The 17,565-nt window shown below is 38.3% G+C and overlaps 1 protein-coding gene and 1 pseudogene across 3 annotated transcripts; both read left to right on the forward strand.

Moving 5' to 3' along the window:
- Positions 1-710: 710 nt before the first annotated feature.
- On the forward strand, positions 711-17,559 carry LOC148731050 (leukotriene A-4 hydrolase-like). Of its 2 annotated transcripts, XM_088759747.1 has the most exons (9): positions 714-937; positions 2,519-2,652; positions 3,600-3,720; positions 4,121-4,189; positions 10,141-10,245; positions 10,698-10,750; positions 11,236-11,308; positions 16,337-16,489; positions 17,097-17,559. In XM_088759747.1, the coding sequence occupies exons 1-9, from the start codon at positions 767-769 to the stop codon at positions 17,172-17,174; spliced, it is 957 nt and encodes a 318-aa protein (XP_088615873.1). In that variant the 5' UTR covers positions 714-766; the 3' UTR covers positions 17,175-17,559. The 2 variants fall into 2 exon arrangements, with proteins under 2 accessions (XP_088615874.1, XP_088615873.1); XM_088759748.1 differs by lacking the exons at positions 16,337-16,489; positions 17,097-17,559 and adding an exon at positions 11,383-11,935 and having other exon boundaries at positions 711-937.
- Positions 5,203-9,063, forward strand: LOC148731051 (uncharacterized; annotated as a pseudogene). The gene is made up of 2 exons (XR_016001057.1): positions 5,203-6,097; positions 7,801-9,063. The product of XR_016001057.1 is annotated as an uncharacterized LOC148731051 (transcript).
- Positions 17,560-17,565: the final 6 nt, after the last annotated feature.

Consider the following 17,565-nt stretch of genomic DNA (forward strand, 5'->3'; position numbering starts at 1 on the left):
TTACAATATAAAGCAGACAAATGATGAGAATAAAGAAAAAGATCAATTAGCGGATTATTAGTTGATCCAATAATAAATTCTCCAAACTACAGAGGAACCTCTATTTAACGAAGAGCCAACGGACTGGGGAAATTGGTTCGTTGTGGCATACATTTTATTGTAACTTTAGCCGGGCTGAAACTGAGAGGAACATAGAAGATGGTGAGGAACCAAAACTAATTATTTCCTTGATGGCCACGCACTAAGTGTTCTGTTATACTCCCATTTAAAAAATAGTGCAGTGGAAAAAAATTCGCGGCTACAGACAAATTTGCCACGGTTTTAGGTGCACGATCTGATCATGTGCGAGTCGAAAGTTCAAGTTGTTGTTTACTGCGGAGAGGGAGTTTTAGTGAGTTTAGAAGCATGACACGTGATTCACGCTCCTTTAATCGGAAATCGTATTTTAAAGTCCGGTGATGGCGTGGAGGAATCTTTTTCTTTTGGGTGGGGGTCACATGGTTTTCATGGGGGATCAGTCGTCGGCTACAAAATTGACTGCCAATGAGGGGGGATCATAATGATTAAGTCCTTCTACCCTCCCTCCCTCCCACACACACACACACACACACAGGCGATAAATAATATGATCGATCAAACGCCTACATGTGTAGCCACGCGCGCCAATCACGTGCGAAAACTAACTGAGGAAGACTAGGTTTGAATTTACTCTTTGTGTGCCTGTCGCTTTGCGTGCTAAACACCTCGTTTGACCTGGGGTGAAGTCATGGAGCCCTCCAAAGAAACGGTTGGCCATGATCCTTGCTCGTTTTCCAAACCAAACCAATGTCTCTGCACATACATCAGCTGGTTCGTCGATGTCCTAATGGATAAAAAGATCCTCGATTGCCGCGTTCAGCTTGAGTTCGAAGTGAAAGAGGACGGAGTGAAAAAAATGGTAAGGTTCGATGTGAATTTCATTTGCATGAGCATTATGGAGTGAAGGTAAGAAGGCACGAGGTTAAGTTAAATACAGTTTAGCTCGAGAACCTTACAGTATTCTTGGATAACTATAAACTCTTAGCTGATTAACTCCAGAGCTCAATAACTTGGCTACTAAATCATGCACCAGAAAAAGGTACAAATTTGAAACGTAAGTTTAGAAGGGCTGAACTAGTACGGTAAGCTCTTAGCGAAAATTGCGTGCTCGAGTCTGGGTTCTCCACCTTTACATTTGCACAGGAAACAGTTTGAATCGCACATCCTTTTTTACTCTCCTTGCATGATAATACATTTACACGTGCAATGCAAGAGTGTTGCCTCAAAGTGTAAAGCGTTTGCAGTTTCTTACCACTTGAATTCAGAATCACTCGGGAAATGTATTCATCATTGGTTTGTGATCAGAGGGGTGTTTCCCTAAAAGCCAGCTTCATGCCGTTTGCTTTGTTATCTTGTCGATACATTGTTAATAGTATTTCTTTTCCTGCGGATATTTAAGTCATTTCTTTGCATATCCAGCTGTACTGGTCTTTTTCATGGGGAAGTAGTCATATCGTCATAAACTGCGTGTTGGGTTGTAAAACTCAGCTCTTGAGTACCAAGTTAATCTGATTCAAATTTGATAGCTACAGGAGAAGTCAGCATACAAACTGAAAGTTTTCATAGTTTATAGTTTTGTGATGCATTAATTAATCTTAGCTTGGCAACTACTGGCACCTTCTAGATTTACCACTCTTACAGACAAGAGTTCGCAACTTTACGAGCATGCGAATAATTAAAGCAAAAATGTCACTGCCTGACTGAGATAAACTGATTAGGAGAAGCTGTGACTCAAAGATTGCCTGCGGTTAATTATTAACGAAGACTTAAAAAAAATCAAAATCACTTTTCCTTGCTCCTTTCAGTCTACTATACCCTTGTCAACTGTACACATGAATATCAAATTCCAATTTTAATTACACTACACTCTTTTGTCTTGGAAGAATGTCTAATTTTGGGGTTGAGGCTGAACATTCTTATTTTTTAGTGCCATTTGAGTCACAAATCCTTCTTAACTTGTCCTTAAAGTTGTGTGGTGTAGCAATTCAAGAAATAACTGTTATAAAAATGTTCCTCAATGTTTTACTTAATTGTCCTGTCAGATCACAATTTTACATTTCTTTTACCTTTATTTATACTTCTAACCGAAAAAAAAAAAAATTAGCAAAAAAAGACATTCTTAACTAACTCTCAGTCAGGGTATGATCTCCGTATTTTCCTAAAATTGCGGTTAATGTCAGCACGAACATTCTTTTAAAAAGTGGCTTTCTTTCCCAGTTCTCAAAATAACCAAGTCATTCTTGATTGAAAGGGCAATCTTTTGCAATGCTTTATTGACCAAGCTTGTTCAGTAGGGATGGATGGATATTAGCTTCATTCTTTTTTTGCATATTTATGGACCTAGACTTAACCACAAAAAAGAATGCACTTAGCCAATATTCAGCCATCTTGACCTCTTGCTTGGTTGATAACGTAAAGATGATAAGATTCTTTTATTAAGGCCCTCGATACCAGAGACTTGACAGTTCATAGTGTCATAGATGGTAATGGAGAGAGTCTGAGTTTTAGCTATGGTGAGAAGCACAAGGCATTTGGAACACCTCTCAACATTGAACTTCCTGATGGTTTAAGAAGGTGATAATTTTATTTCTCAGACAATGAGTGTAACTATTTAGTTTGTACTCAAGCAAAGTGACCCACCCAGCTGGTCAGCTTATCCTGTTTTTTTTTTTTTTTTTAGCATGTTCAAGGGTATTACTACTTCCTCCCTTCCCCTCCCCTGAATGGGATACAAGTCCATCAGAAGGTTACCTCCAGTATTTAATGAGCCGAGATTTCGTCAAGGGCCAGGCACTCGGCAAATTGCTTGGGTGTGAGGACAGTTTGGCCCACCTGGTTTTATCATCTAGAGGAATTAGGTTACTGTCCCTTATAAAAGTCAGTTCAGTTAAAAAAAGTTTTGCCTGTCTGTGAAAACCAGTGGCCCTCCTGCTGAAAAAATTAATGAAACCCCTGCATGAGGCTTCCCTGACAATTTTACTAGTACACATTTAATCCTGGGTCTAGTTGTGTAAAGGCTGGGTAACACTATCCGTGTGATAAACTGGTATCTGGCTGATAAGTGTTAACAGAACGCACTAGACTATCCACCATATAGTGATTTGTCCAGTGGACAGTGTTATCTGTGCTTCAAACAACCAGGCCCTGGGTAGAGAGAGGCACTTTGATACAGCGACACTAGCTCATTAACATAGTGACACTTTTCTCCCTTTTATTCGGCCCTCGCGGAATATTTTATCTTATCTGTGCCTGATGATGCCATTGAGTAGGGAAAGCTTAGACTTCTACAACATTTTACAGTAATTCAAGGCCACGTTAGTGTTTTTTATTGTAAAGCATTTTGTCCAAGAAATATATATCATGATGGCCTTGAGCCAGGTCTCGCACGCAGAGTCCAAAGCACATCTGACCATAACAGGCCACCATATATGTCTCCCATAACTGTTATTGACTTCATATTTATTTTTAAACCTTTGGTATAAATCATCAAAAATTTTCAAGTTTTTACTGATTTTTACTAGTGGCTCCAAGCTCTACCTCAAGATTAGTTACCAGACCTCTGAGACTGCCTCAGCTGCACAGTTCCTCACCCCTGAACAGACTGCTGGGAAAAAGTACCCTTATTTTTTCACCCAGTGTCAGGTAAGATGATAGGTTATTCCCCAGAAAAAAAAACCAATCAATTTTATGATATGTTCACGTAGATACATGAAGCTTGCCAGACTGGGAATCAGGCTTTGCATAGTGTTACTCAGAATCATTTTTTTATCTTGTTCTTGAGCAAAAAATAATATAAGTGAGAGACACATTTTTCAATTTTTGAACTGAAAAAAGTTAAGTTTGCAGAGGCAGAAAAAGAGTTGTATGTGACATGTGATTATTAGCCCACAGTTACTATATGATGCATAAAGGCAAGAGGTTGAATGAGATTTTAAGTTTTTCTTTTTAAATTTGTGACACATGAAATACTGTCCTCTTCGGAGCGCTGAACAACATTACATGCTATAAGATTTAGACTGACAAGTATTTATATTTCCTTTAGGCCATTCATGCTCGCAGTCTCATTCCATGCCAAGACACACCTTGTGTAAAAACACCTTACCAAGCAGAGGTATGATCAGATCACTCCTGAGATCTTATTGCTAATTCTCCCTACTGTCTGCCATAGAATTCTTCTAAATTAGATGTAACTTTGGAGAATTTGGTATCTGATCAACTAATAATTCCCTGATTGATATTTTTCTTTATTCTCTTCACTTGTCTTAGTAATACTATTGTATTGATATTGTAAGGAAAAACTCTGTCTTGGTCACTCATGGGAGTTAAGGGGATATTATTAATACTTAGTATAATTTCAGAGCTGATTAAAGAGTTTCCAGCAATCTGATTGGTCAAGCGGTTCCTTATATGACGCTATATAAACTGCTCCACGCGGTTTATAAAAAATGTTAAACTAAAATGTTAATAAATGTTACTAAAATGTTATGATTTTAGAAATTTCTCTGTTGTTCAGCTCTGAAATTATACTATTAAAACAATTATTTGCCAAAGGCGAGGTGAATATCGTCAAATAATCCCCGAGATGAGACTACGTCTCGGGGATTATATGACGATATTCACCTCACCTTCGGCGAATAATTGTTAATTCTATCTTGTCATCAGTCTACGTCACTACGAAGTCACATGAGATGCACATTGCCAGTCAGTGCTAAGCATTTTGCTAGTTAAATTTGTCATTCGTGAGTGGGTTCCTGCATTTTTATTTGCAAATCTTCAGCATCTTCCATTTTCCTTGCCTCTTGCCGGCATCCAAAAAGGTAGGAGTAGTCCCTTTTCTGTATTTATTCGTTTCGTTCTATAGTTTTTAGTTTTCCCAGTGGAAAATGAGTGCTGAAGGCGAATCGTCACCAAACCATGCGACTATCCCCACCAATGCACCGGGAACGGCTTTTGTGGTGGATATGAATACGAACCATCACATTTTGAATTCTTTAAACAACATTGATTGAACAATGGGCCAGATGGTGGGCCTTATAGCCAAGTTTTGCGAAGATGACAGGTCAAGTGGCCGGAAAAGATCGGCCAATCCTTCATCAGACACTGACGAGTCCAAGTCACAACATTACCCTCGTCGCTCAAATTCTAAAAGAGCACGAGAAAATACTCCATCGGACGATGATTTAAGCCTTCATGTACAGGATGACTTTGATGATGAAGATCTAAAACTGCTCACCGAGCAATCATCAGCCACCAGCCAAGCGCGGGAAACTCCGTTCTGGAGGTTAAGATCCTCCAAGACATTGCTAATGGTTTTGAGGATGATGACGCCACCGGCGAAAAAATCATGCAACAATTGGCAGACAGCCACAAAGTGTTGGGGAAAGAAACTCTCTTCAGAAAAGTTGAAAAACCTGCTTGACAAATATAAGCAACCTGAAAATTGTGAAGACATCAAAGCCACAAAGGTCAACCCTGAAATATGGAACCAACTTAATCCTAATAAAAGGAAAGTTGATCTCCAATTGTCTAGTGTGCAACAAGTAGTGCGTAAAGTTACTTTTGTGACCCTACAGACAACTAATGTTTTGTTGCAAAAGGCCTCTATTTCATTGAGTTCCAATTTGATCATGCAGTCTGTTGATGTTGTTTGCCTTGTTGGGCAATGTCAACACCCAGTTGGCTCAGTTTCGAAGAGAACAGATCAAGCCTGCTTTAAAGCAGGAATACTCTACCATCTGCAGTGCTGAAGTACCCCTGATGAGCTAATATTTATTTGGGGATGAGCTCGCCAAACAGCTGCAAGATGCTGGGGAATCTAGCAAAATTAGCCAATCTGTGGGTCACTCTTCACAGCGACGCCCTTACACAGGGCACCATCGTTCTGGCCATTAGGAGTGTTAAAATAAAGGGCCTAAAAGAGATTTTTTATGGAAAGGTCAACAGAAATTCCACAAAAAGAAAAAGCCTCAGTTCAACGAAAAGAAATACAGTTGACCAACTGTTAGCAATAGGAGATTCGGTAAGTGATTTTCCTACAATTCTGCCTTGCCTTTTAAGTTATTTACAGGCCTCTTGCCACAATTTTAAGGCAGGGCAAGTCGCTGGTCATTTTGCAGCGTGGAAGGATCTTACTAATGATTGTATAATTTTGTCTGATGTTTTGGGAGCCAGTATTGAGTTGTCTGCCAACCCTAGTCAACACAGGCTTCCTGGCCATGCTTTTAATGAGCACGAATATTCTGTTATCAACCAGGAAATACAAAAATGCTCCAAAAAGGGGCTATTATGAAAGTGAAATATTCTCCGGGTCAGATTGTATCAGGAATTTTCTTGCTTCCCAAGAAAGATGGAACTTTTAGGCTCATACTTAACCTAAAAAATTTTAATGAGTTTTGTGACACATCATCATTTCAAGATGGGTTCTCTTCAGACTATAATTAAGCTGGTAACACCCAATTGTTTCATGGCATCTATAGATATGAAGGATGCATACTATTCCATCCCTACTAAAAGTGAGGATCGAAAGTATTTGCGAATTAAATGGGCAGATCAATTATATGAATTCAGTTGCCTTCCCAATGGGTTGTCATGTGCCCCCCACCAGTTGACAAAAATTCTGAAACCTCCTTTATCGGCTTTACACAAACAAGGGCATATTATCTATTGCACACCTTGATGACCTTTACTTACAAGGTCGGACTTATGACGATTGTGTCAAAAATGTTATAGATACCACAGTCTTACTTGATAAGTTAGGTCTGGTCGTCCACCCTGAGAAATCCAGTTTCATTCCCTCTCAGGTGCTGGTTATTCTGGGCTTTATCATTAATTCATTAACCATGACAATTCAACTGACAATGGAGAAGGCTTTGGGCCTCAAAACTGTTTGTCTTGAGTTTTTGCGAGCTACCACTTTATCTCTAAGGGAAGTAGCAAGTGCAATTGGCAGAATAGTGGCTAGTTTTCCTGGGGTGAGGCACGGACCCCTGTTCTACAGGCACTTGGAAAAAGACAAATGTCTAGCCTTACAGCAGGCAAAAGGAAATTTTGATGCTCACATGTTCCTTTCACAACAAGCTAAGTGTGAATTGCAGTGGTGGTGTGATAATGCGATGACTGCCCACAATGTGATATCACAGGGGGAACCCCAACATCAAATTACTACAGATGCCTCCCTCTTAGGGTGGAGAGCTGAACATGATGGAGTATCTACAAGGGGAATTGGACCCATGTTGAAGCCCAGTACCACATAAACTACCCGGAAATGCTGGCTATCTACCTAGCCTTACAAACTTTTGTTAAAGGCTGGGTTAACACACACATTCGAGTAATGTGTGATAATACCACAGCTGTGAATGTAATTAATCATATGGGAACGAGTCATTCCGATTCTTGTAACTCATTAGCCAAAAGAATTTGGGAGTGATGTATAGCTAGGGACGTTTGGTTGAGTGTTGCCCATATCCCTGGTAAACAAAATCTTGTTGCTGATTTTGAATCTCGAAGAAACCAAAGGGAAGCAGAATGGCAGCTTCATAAAGCCACACTCCAAAATGCTCTATCAAGGTTAAATTTTCAACCTGACATTGACCTCTTTGCTTCCCGCATTAATCACCTTTTTCTGAAGTATGTCTCATACAGACCAGACCCTGAAGCTTTCGCCATAGATGCACTCTCATTACAATGGTCTAAACTGGAAATTTACGCCTTTCCACCTTTTAGTGTACTTCCCGAAGTTTTGAGCAAAATACAGAGAGAGGAAGCTCAAGGAGTTGTTGTATTTCCGGATTGGCCAGCCCAATGTTGGTATCCCAAAGCTCTGGGGATGCTGAAACAGGAACCAATTTACCTCAAAGCAAGAAGGGACCTACTCCGGTTACCAAGTCATCCAAAGGAAGTACACCCAATTTGGCACAAACTCAACCTCCTAGTCAGTCTCTTATCAGGGAAAGTCTAGCTAAATACGATTTATCATCAACTGCGAAAGATGTCCTTATGGCCTCTTGGAGAGAGGGTACTTCTAAGCAGTACCGTACATACTTAAAGCGCTGGAGATAGTACTGTGATGACAAGGATATTGATTCATTTCAACCCGGAGTACACAGTGGTGTCGAATTTCTTGTCTCTTTATACAAGGCTGGTCTTGGTTACAGTGCTGTTAACACAGCCGGTTCTGCCCTGTCTTCCCTCGTTATTTTGGACAGCAATGAAAAGTTTGGAGATCATCCCTTGGTTGTTTGCTGCATGAAGGGAATTTTTGAATTGAAGCCATCCCTCCCAAAATACACTGAGATATGGGATGTTCGTGTTGTGTTGGATTATTTGAAGATCTTTGGTGCTTTATCCCTTAAAGAACTCACACTCAAGTTAACCATGTTGCTGTGTTTTACCACTGGCCAGCGTGGACAAACTATCCATAAGTTTGACATTAACTACATACAGGACTTAGGTGATCGGTACAGAATTTCTGTTCATGAGAAGCTAAAGCAGACTAAACCAGGAAGACATTTAGAGCCTATAGAACTCTTGGCCCTCTCCGAGGACAAGGAACTTTGTGTGGTGTAACATTTGAGGGAATATATCCATCGTACTGACCCTTTGCGTAAGGATCATTCTCGGTTATTGTTAAGCCATGTCAAACCCTTTAAGCCAGTAGCAAGGGACACTGTTTCCAGATGGGTTAAGCGAGTTTTGCAATCTGCAGGGATTGACATAACTAAGTACTCTGCTCATAACTACAGGGCTGCTTCTACTTCCAATGTTAAGGTTAAGGGTTTGAATATTGCTGAAATTATGAAGGTTACCGGTTGGTCAACTGTAAGTACCTTTGCGAGGTTCTGATGAGCCAGTGTCCAATACTTCAGCTAACTTTGGCTCTGTACTGTTGAATCCAAGTGCCAAGTGATCTGCTAGTTGCATTTCGTATTTTTTGGTTTGTTCCATTTGGGTTTTTATTAGCCTGAATAAAATACCCTTTTACTTGTAGTACTGTTTCGTGTTACAGGACTTTGAAATCTCATGTGACTTCATAGTGATGTAGACTGATGACAAGATAGAATTACATGATTAAATGAGACTTACCTGTAAGTTGAAGTTTGATGGAGATTCTGTCTTGTCATCAGTCCGGAACGAAGGAGTCACATGCCCTTATTCCCTCCCTCCCTTCTTCCTTCGTTCCTTTTTCCTAAACCACTAAAAACAAAGGAATGAAGGAGTCACATGACATGCGCATGCACATTGCCAGTCAGTCTTCAAAGTGAGTGGTACAGGAAAAAGGAACGAAGGAGGAGGGGAGGGAGGGAATAAGGGCATGTGACTCCTTCGTTCCGGACTGATGACAAGACAGAATCTCCATCAAACTTCAACTTACAGGTAAGTCTTGTTTAATCATGTAATTATAAGCTTAATTACACATAATTACATTTTGGTTGTTTCTTACTGATGAGCAGTTGGAGGACGGATGCAAAGGTTGCATCCCCTTTAACAAATTTTAGCTTCTTAACTAATATAAAACAAATAGATTCCATGTTACTGTGCATCTGTTCAGTAGAATCGCATCATTAAATAAAATCTTGCTTTCTGACTGGTTAACAAAGCAAGGTATTTAGTGTAGAACTGTGAGTTGGAAATGAGGCTAAGTAATTATATTGTTATAGATAACAGCAATAAGTAATGTTGTTTTCTTTTTTTTTTTGTCTTACTTCTATTCAGTTATGCCATTCAAGGAAAATTTATCACTTGACTCATTACTTATCACTTCCCAATTCATGTGATATTGGTTTTCACATGCAATTCAATGTGGAATTCCTTAAATGTCGAGTAGTGAATTTTCCCATAATAGATCATAGATGGCATCAAAATGTTGTACAAGCATTATTGACCCACTCTGTGTTCTTGCTTGTGTTGACATCATCTCTTATCGATTACAGAACAGATACAATGAAATGGAATCCATTTCTTAAATAGACGTTTAGTGATCTACACAGTACATAATTATTATATAGATTTAGTCACAGTTGTAGTTTATTGAAGTCCTGGTAAAGAAGTATGTTCTTCAACCAGGTAACCGTACCTAAAGAGCTTGTTGCATTGATGAGTGCTGAGGGAACAGGAAGTTGCGACGATCCCCAAAATCCTGAAAAGAAAATTTACACTTTCACTCAAAAGGTAGAACTTTTATTACTTTTGATAAATTAATAAAAAGAAAAAAAGGTATTGTTATTATTCACACCATTATGTTGATTATTCAGAGTTTATTAAATTGGTGATCATTTTCTTGATTCTCTTGACCCCTATATTTGCTTCAAGGGTAATATTCTATGGAGAAATTAGAAGCCAGTCACTCTTAAAAGGGGTTAATTGGGGTTAAAATGATATCTGAGAGAGATCCAAAAAAATTTATGCTCAAGAACATAAACTGTATTTACTATTTATTATCCTTTGGAAGCATTGAGGAAACAAGAACTGAAAAAAAATTACACAAAAAAGGCTGAACAATCACACAAGTGTACAGGCTAAAGTACATTTAAGCCTGCCAAACTCAATTTTAGCTTGCAAAATGGGCCACAATGCAGAACAGAGTAATTATAATAATTAGGCTCATTTGCTTTCATCCTTAGGTGGTAATTCCCAGTTATCTGATTACTCTTGCAGTTGGAGCCTTGGTTAGCAAGTAAGTTATATAAAAAACTTGCCAACTACAACGTGAACATAAACAACAACAATAATTGTGTTGTCATCAAGTCATAATTTTTAAATAATTATTTTTTAATTATTTCAACTTTTTTCCTGGCCCATGGGTAGCCAATGGTAGTCTGAATGGGCCATTTTATAAAAGATATAATTACAAACAAAATGATAATACAAAAGCAAAAAGAAAAAAAATAGCAAATTGTTTAACCCTTGAAAACACCCTACACATCATGTCAGTATCCACAATTATTCTCCAAACCCTCTCCTATTCTTGGTTTTCACAAGACATTATCAAAATTCAAAAAACAATAAGGAATTTTCATATGAATACTTTTGAGATTTTACTTTTAATTAGTTATTAGTACAGCTGAAGACTTATCTTTTTATGAATTTTCAGTTTGAGAGGGTTTTTCATCTTGGGATTTTTAAAAGTGAGGTTGAATTTCTAAGCTTTTGCTTTTTCAGGAAGGTGGGACATCGCACTAAGGTATGGACTGAGCAAGAGATGTTGGAATTGAGTGCCTGGGAGTTTGCAGAGGTAAGATGTTTGTAAAGGAGTTGATTGTCAAATTTAAGTGTTGTTGTTAATTAGTTGAGTGGCTTTGTTTTTAGTGGTGAACATTGAAGACAATGTGCAACGCTTGAACAGGCAAGGGCCAATTTGAAGAAAACAACAACACGATGATGCCTCAGCAAATGTTTTACTATAATGTCAGAATAAAGTAAATTCCCACAAGAGCGAGAAAAGAATGTAATTACAACACAAACAAACCATCTAAAGGCCACTGCAAAACAAAATCAAAGAAAACGATGAAAATGAAGCTGCTTACCAGATGCTGAGTATAACCAGGGTTGGTGGTTGGGGAAACCAAGAAAAGGAAAAGTTTACTTCTACGAACACTAATTACAGATAGACACAAAAAAACTTTGGTTGAAAGAAAGGGGTGAGACAGCAAAACTATAATATAATATTATTGGCTAAACTTACATACAGCACGTAACAAAGGAGCGTAACCGACAAAATACTGAAGAGCAAAAAAGTACGCAATGACAAGTAAGGGAAGAAAACAGAAACAAAGGGAAAAATTTGCCCCAATCAATTAAAAGCAAAACCAATTAAAGTCAATTATCAATAAAAGGGATAAGTTTCTAAAGAAACTGTGGTCTTGTGTCGGTGCACATGGGGGTATTTAATTTATAAGACAATTTGGTTTTACCAACTGAGTTGATAAAGTATTAGTTGGCTGCTACAAAGAGTTTCTGAAGCTGATATTACAAGTGTTAGCCCCATCACTTTCATTCTGACGAAGGACTAAACATCACCATTAGAATCTCCTCAGGGTGGTCAATTTTCATTATTGACTCAGATGATAAAACCAATATATATGCCTATAGCCCGAACATGGGTATGTCCACAGTTTTCCACTGCTCAGCTCAACTTCCATTAAAACTGTGAGGCTGCACCTATGATGACGACACTGCTTGGCACATGGGCAGCATCCCTTGGCGAGGTACTCTGTTGATCGACGACACAGCAAAGCTGAGATGATCGCAGAGAAGCTTGTTGCATACTGTCAGTATTGCAGCCGAATTGACTGTCAGGACCTGTCGTTTCCGTAGCTGAAGCCGGGTTGACTATCAGGACCGCCTTGCACGATGGCCGTTGGCTCGCAAGGAGCTCATCTGCCCTTTAGCAGGTGTTGTTTTTAGTTCTGCAAGGGTGACATGCCACCCTCCTTACCAGAAAAAAAGCTTGTGAGGGGAGCCAGTTTAGACGCTGACCACCTGTCCATGTGGCAGGTTGTACTGGGTTACGTAGTACCAGTAGCAGACTACATGTCTGACCTGACCGAATAAAACCAAATTATGACGATTATATAATACCTCCCACCAAAGCAAAGCGGTCAGCAGTCAGGAGACAAGATAGACGTCTAATTTTGAGCACCTGCTTCTTACCTTAATCTTTTCGTTTTTCTACAGTCCTTTTGTTAATTATTTTCACTAAAATCATGCCAAAAGAGTCAGTTACCTCGCTAAAGTAACAAAATCAAGATTTAAAGGATAAGGTCGACGCCCTTTCAAAGGAAATAATGCAGCTGAAAGAGAAGGTTCGGATCAACTCGGCCATTACCTTTGGTGCTGAAGCAGCTGCAATGACTGGTAATAGTAATAACAATGCTTCGAATGATGAAACTGTGTCTCATAGTATACAATATCTGAGTGACGAATACAATGACCTGTTAGCGTCTAATTCTCGTGTCGTTGATCAACTCAAGGCATTAAGCTGTCATCTTAATAAGCTTAGCGCTGATGTCACACGTGTTGGCAACGCCATCGATGAGGTTGAGGAATATAGCTACCAATTTAATGTAAAAATAATTTGAAATCTCTTGAAAAAACCGTCAATAGCGAACTGCTCAAAGTCTCTGACTGGCTCAATGCAAATAAGTTAACGCTCAATGCTAAAAAGTCAAACTGTGTTATCTTTCGTCCATATCAACATAAGTTGAACTACTTGGTTAACATTAAAATGATTGATAACTGTACTCAAATTCCTACCACGCTTCAGTGCAAAGACCATGTTAAATATCTTGGCATCGTATTGGACAGCAATTTAAGTTGGAAATCTCAAATTAATAATGTTGCATTAAAAATAAGCAGAACTGTTGGTGTTGTTGCCCGTCTCAGGCACTTCGTCCCGCGTAAAACTCTTTTAAATATTTATCAATCATTGATCTTGCCTCATCTGACATATGGTTTGGCGGCCTGGGGTCAGGCTGCTAAAACCCATTTATAAAAAATTCTCGTGCTTCAAAAACGAGTTCTTCGTTTGATATACTTTTCTGAACCTAGAGCCCGTGCTGTGCCTTTATTTAATTCCTCAAAAATTTTACCTTTACAAAATTAATGTCATAGGCTGAAAAAGTATCTTCTATAATGTTTGATGTTTCCTGCATGAATGCTCCGTCTAACATATGTGACTTCTTTACTAAAGCTAATTCAAAGCACAAGCATGAAACCAGGTTTTCTTCATCTGGAAATTATTGTGTTCAAACTTCAAGACTGAATCTAAATTAAGATTCTTTTTCCAGGTTTGGAGTTAAACTTTGGAATGCAATTTCTAACGAATTTCGTAAACTCTCCAAAGGAGCTTTTGAGAAAAATTTTCATGACTTTTTACTCTTGATAATGGAAGCAGAGGACGATTATGTTAAAGTGCCCATTCTTCTACAAAAAATGGCAAATTCTGCATCCTTGAATCAATGTACTAATAATCGATAGATTCTGTTAGTAGTAAAATTGATTGTAATACTATTCTGTAAGACTATAATATTTTGTAACCCTAGCTTGTTTTTCAGTAATTCTTATTTATCCAGATAGCTTACTTAGTTACTTTACAATTATTAGTTAGATACAATGAAATATATGAAGTTCATATATTTTGAACTGCGGTATTAGATACGTATGATGCACGATCCTCGCAGTAGATAGCGCTATTTAAGCAACAGCGAAAATCAGACCTGAAAAAAATCAGGCCTGTACGGGATTCGAACGACTGACTTCTGCGATACTGGTGCAGCACTCTACCAATTGAGCTAACGCGCCAACTGGGAGCAGGCCGTTAAGTTGATTCGTAATAAACCCGTGAAAGCGATAAATCAGATACAATGAAATATATGAAGTTTATATATTTTGAACTGCGGTATTAGATATGTATGATGCACGATCCTCGCAGTAGATAAAGCTATTTAAGCAATAGCGAAAATCAGACCTGAAAAAAATCAGGCCTGTACGGGATTCGAACCACTGACCTCTGCAATACTGGTGCAGCGCTCTACCAATTGAGCTAACGAGCGAACTGGAAGCAGGTCGTTAAGTTGATTCGTAATAAACCCGTGAAAGTGATAAATCAGATATAATGAAATATATGAAGTTCATATATTTTGAACTGCAGTATTAGATACGTATGATGCACGATCCTCGCAGTAGATAGCGCTATTTAAGCAATAGTGAAAATCAGACCTGAAAAAAATCAGGCCTGTATGGGATTCGAACCACTGACCTCTGCGATACTAGTGCAGCGCTCTACCAATTAAGCTAACGAGCCAACTGGGAGCAGGCCGTTAAGTTGATTCGTAATAAACCCGTGAAAGTGATAAATCAGATACAATGAAATATATGAAGTTCATATATTTTGAACTGCGGTATTAGATACGTATGATGCACGATCCTCGCAGTAGATAGCGCTATATGAACTTCATATATTTCATTGTATCTGATTAAATCAGATACAATGAAATATATGAAGTTCATATATTTGGAACTGCGGTATTAGATACGTATGATGCACAATCCTCGCAGTAGATAGCGCTATATGAACTTCATATATTTCATTGTATCTGATTTATCACTTTCACGGGTTTATTACGAATCAACTTAACGGCCTGTTCCCAGTTGGCTCATTAGCTCAATTGGTAGAGCGATGCACTAGTATTGCGGAGGTCAGTGGTTTGAATCCAATTTCAATTCAATTTCAATTCAATTTATTTATTTGTTAGCAATACAATATTATCATAGTCCTAGGTGACCCGCAATTAGCAAGCTATTCTAGGCGGGCCACCCTTCTAAAACAAGTGCTGTCTCTGCTAATGATCACATACCGATACAATTAAACAAAGATAATCATTAAATAAAAATACAATTGTTAAATAAAATAAAATAAAATTAAGTCCGTTGAATAATTAAATAATCAATTGCAAAGTTATCAAGATATATAATACAATTGAATCCCGTACAGGCCTGATTTTTTTGAGGTCTGATTTTCACTATTGGTTAAATAGCGCTATCTACTGCGAGGATCGTGCATCATACGAATTATTAGTTAGTTAGTTAGTTACTTTACAATTATTATATTATCTGTTATGACTGCTGTAACCTTACCTCTCCGCCCACCTAGTCTAGCTTTTGCTATTTGCGGGTGGAGATGGCAAAATGATGTGTGGGAAATAAAGTTTGATGACTGACTGAAAGCAGCATCACAGTTTCTTTTGAAAGTCATACCTCCTAAAATCAATTACAATTATTTTGATCTTTGGCCTACAATATCTTTTTTCAATGAGCCTCAATTTCTTTCACATGTTGTTTCAAGGGAGGAACATTAATTGTTGTAACCCTTTGCCTCATACGTAATATCAGGATGCATATTCTCTGTGCTGTTCTCCGTACATTTCCTAGGGTGTTGAAAAGGAGAATGTCAAAACAATCTAGAGTATCTTTTATTCTAATGACTTTAATGTGTGATTGACAGGGGTGATGTTGCAAGGAGAAATTAGATGTTACAAGTTACACTAAGTCTTAAAGGGTCAAAGGGTTTAAATTTTTTGCCTGCCAAGTTTTCAGAGGCGAAGTAATTTATTAACATTAAGTTATTTTTGGAAAACAATGATTTGTGTTATTTGAAATGAATTCCACATCATATAGCCACTATAAATAATTTCACAATTATATTTTATTTTTCGCTGTTTTGTCTGATTCTTGGATTTTTTACATTCATTTGCATTGGCAGGTAGAGGAACAGCTGAAGACTGCTGAGGGCCTGACATTCAGCTATGTTTGGGGACCTTATGACCTTTTAATTCTGCCTCCTTCCTTTCCATATGGTGGAATGGAAAATCCTTGTCTTACATTTGTAACACCAACACTGCTAGTTGGACCAGGGGTGAGTACTGACATCCAATCAACACAAATAATTATGAAAGCTTAACCCTTTAAATTACATAATAATTTGAATATATCAACAAAGTTGAAATGGTAAATTGGCCACCGTTACGATTACAAAAGCTGACGTTTCATTCGCTCCGACGAAGGGCTAATGCTCGAAACGTCAGCTTTTATAATCGTAACGGTGGCCAATTTACCATTTCAACTTTGTTGATATATTCAAATTATTTCGTTACCCCCACCGATGCAGCCCCAAACAGTTTCTTTAGAAACTATCAGCCTTTATTCCTTTATATTACACCCTTACATCAGTATGTATATTCTCCATACTTTCCTCTACACATTTGCTTTAGTACTGATAGGGAGAATTTATTCACCAATCAAGAGCTTCTTGTTTTGCTGACCATTTTCTTTATTCTCATGACCTAACTGTTTGACTCAGTAGTGATAGAGTAAGGAGGTTGAGGGGGGCTGTGGAAGTCATGTGAAAATATGAAATCCTACTCTCTGGAGTGGAAGGGCAATTTATTTTTTAAAAAAATCTAAGTTTATTTGTCTTATATGGGTATTATGGATCACAACACCTCTTTTTTATTATTTTTTAGGGTGGCAGACCATTGACTGATGTAAGTTGTGGCAAATTTGTCTTCAAAGTTAATGATTATAGTTTTACTTCTTGTTGAAATGATGATGATCATGAATGAAATGCTTGACAAGAGTACATGATAAAGAATGGCAATGTTTTTATTCCCTGCCCCATGTCTGGAGCCTCACCTATTCTAACGATGTTTATCCTTCAATCTCTCTCCCCTCCCTCTCGTTATCACTTCTTTCCCATTCTATTTCTCCCCCTTTCCTCATCCCTTCCTCTTTCCCTTCCTTTCTCTCTCATCTCTCACCCTTTGTCTTTTTCCCTTCCCTCATCCCTCCTTTTCTTCTGTTCTCTCCTTTCTGTTCTTCCCCTTTCCTCATCTCTTCCTCTTTCCCTTCCTTTCTCTCTCATCTCTCACCCTTTGTCTTTTCCTCTTCCCTCATCCCTCCTTTTCTTCTGTCCTCTCCTCCTCCCTTCTCTCC

The sequence above is a fragment of the Stylophora pistillata genome, chromosome 5, assembly GCF_964205215.1.
Source record: "Stylophora pistillata chromosome 5, jaStyPist1.2, whole genome shotgun sequence".
Lineage (NCBI taxonomy): Eukaryota > Metazoa > Cnidaria > Anthozoa > Scleractinia > Pocilloporidae > Stylophora > Stylophora pistillata.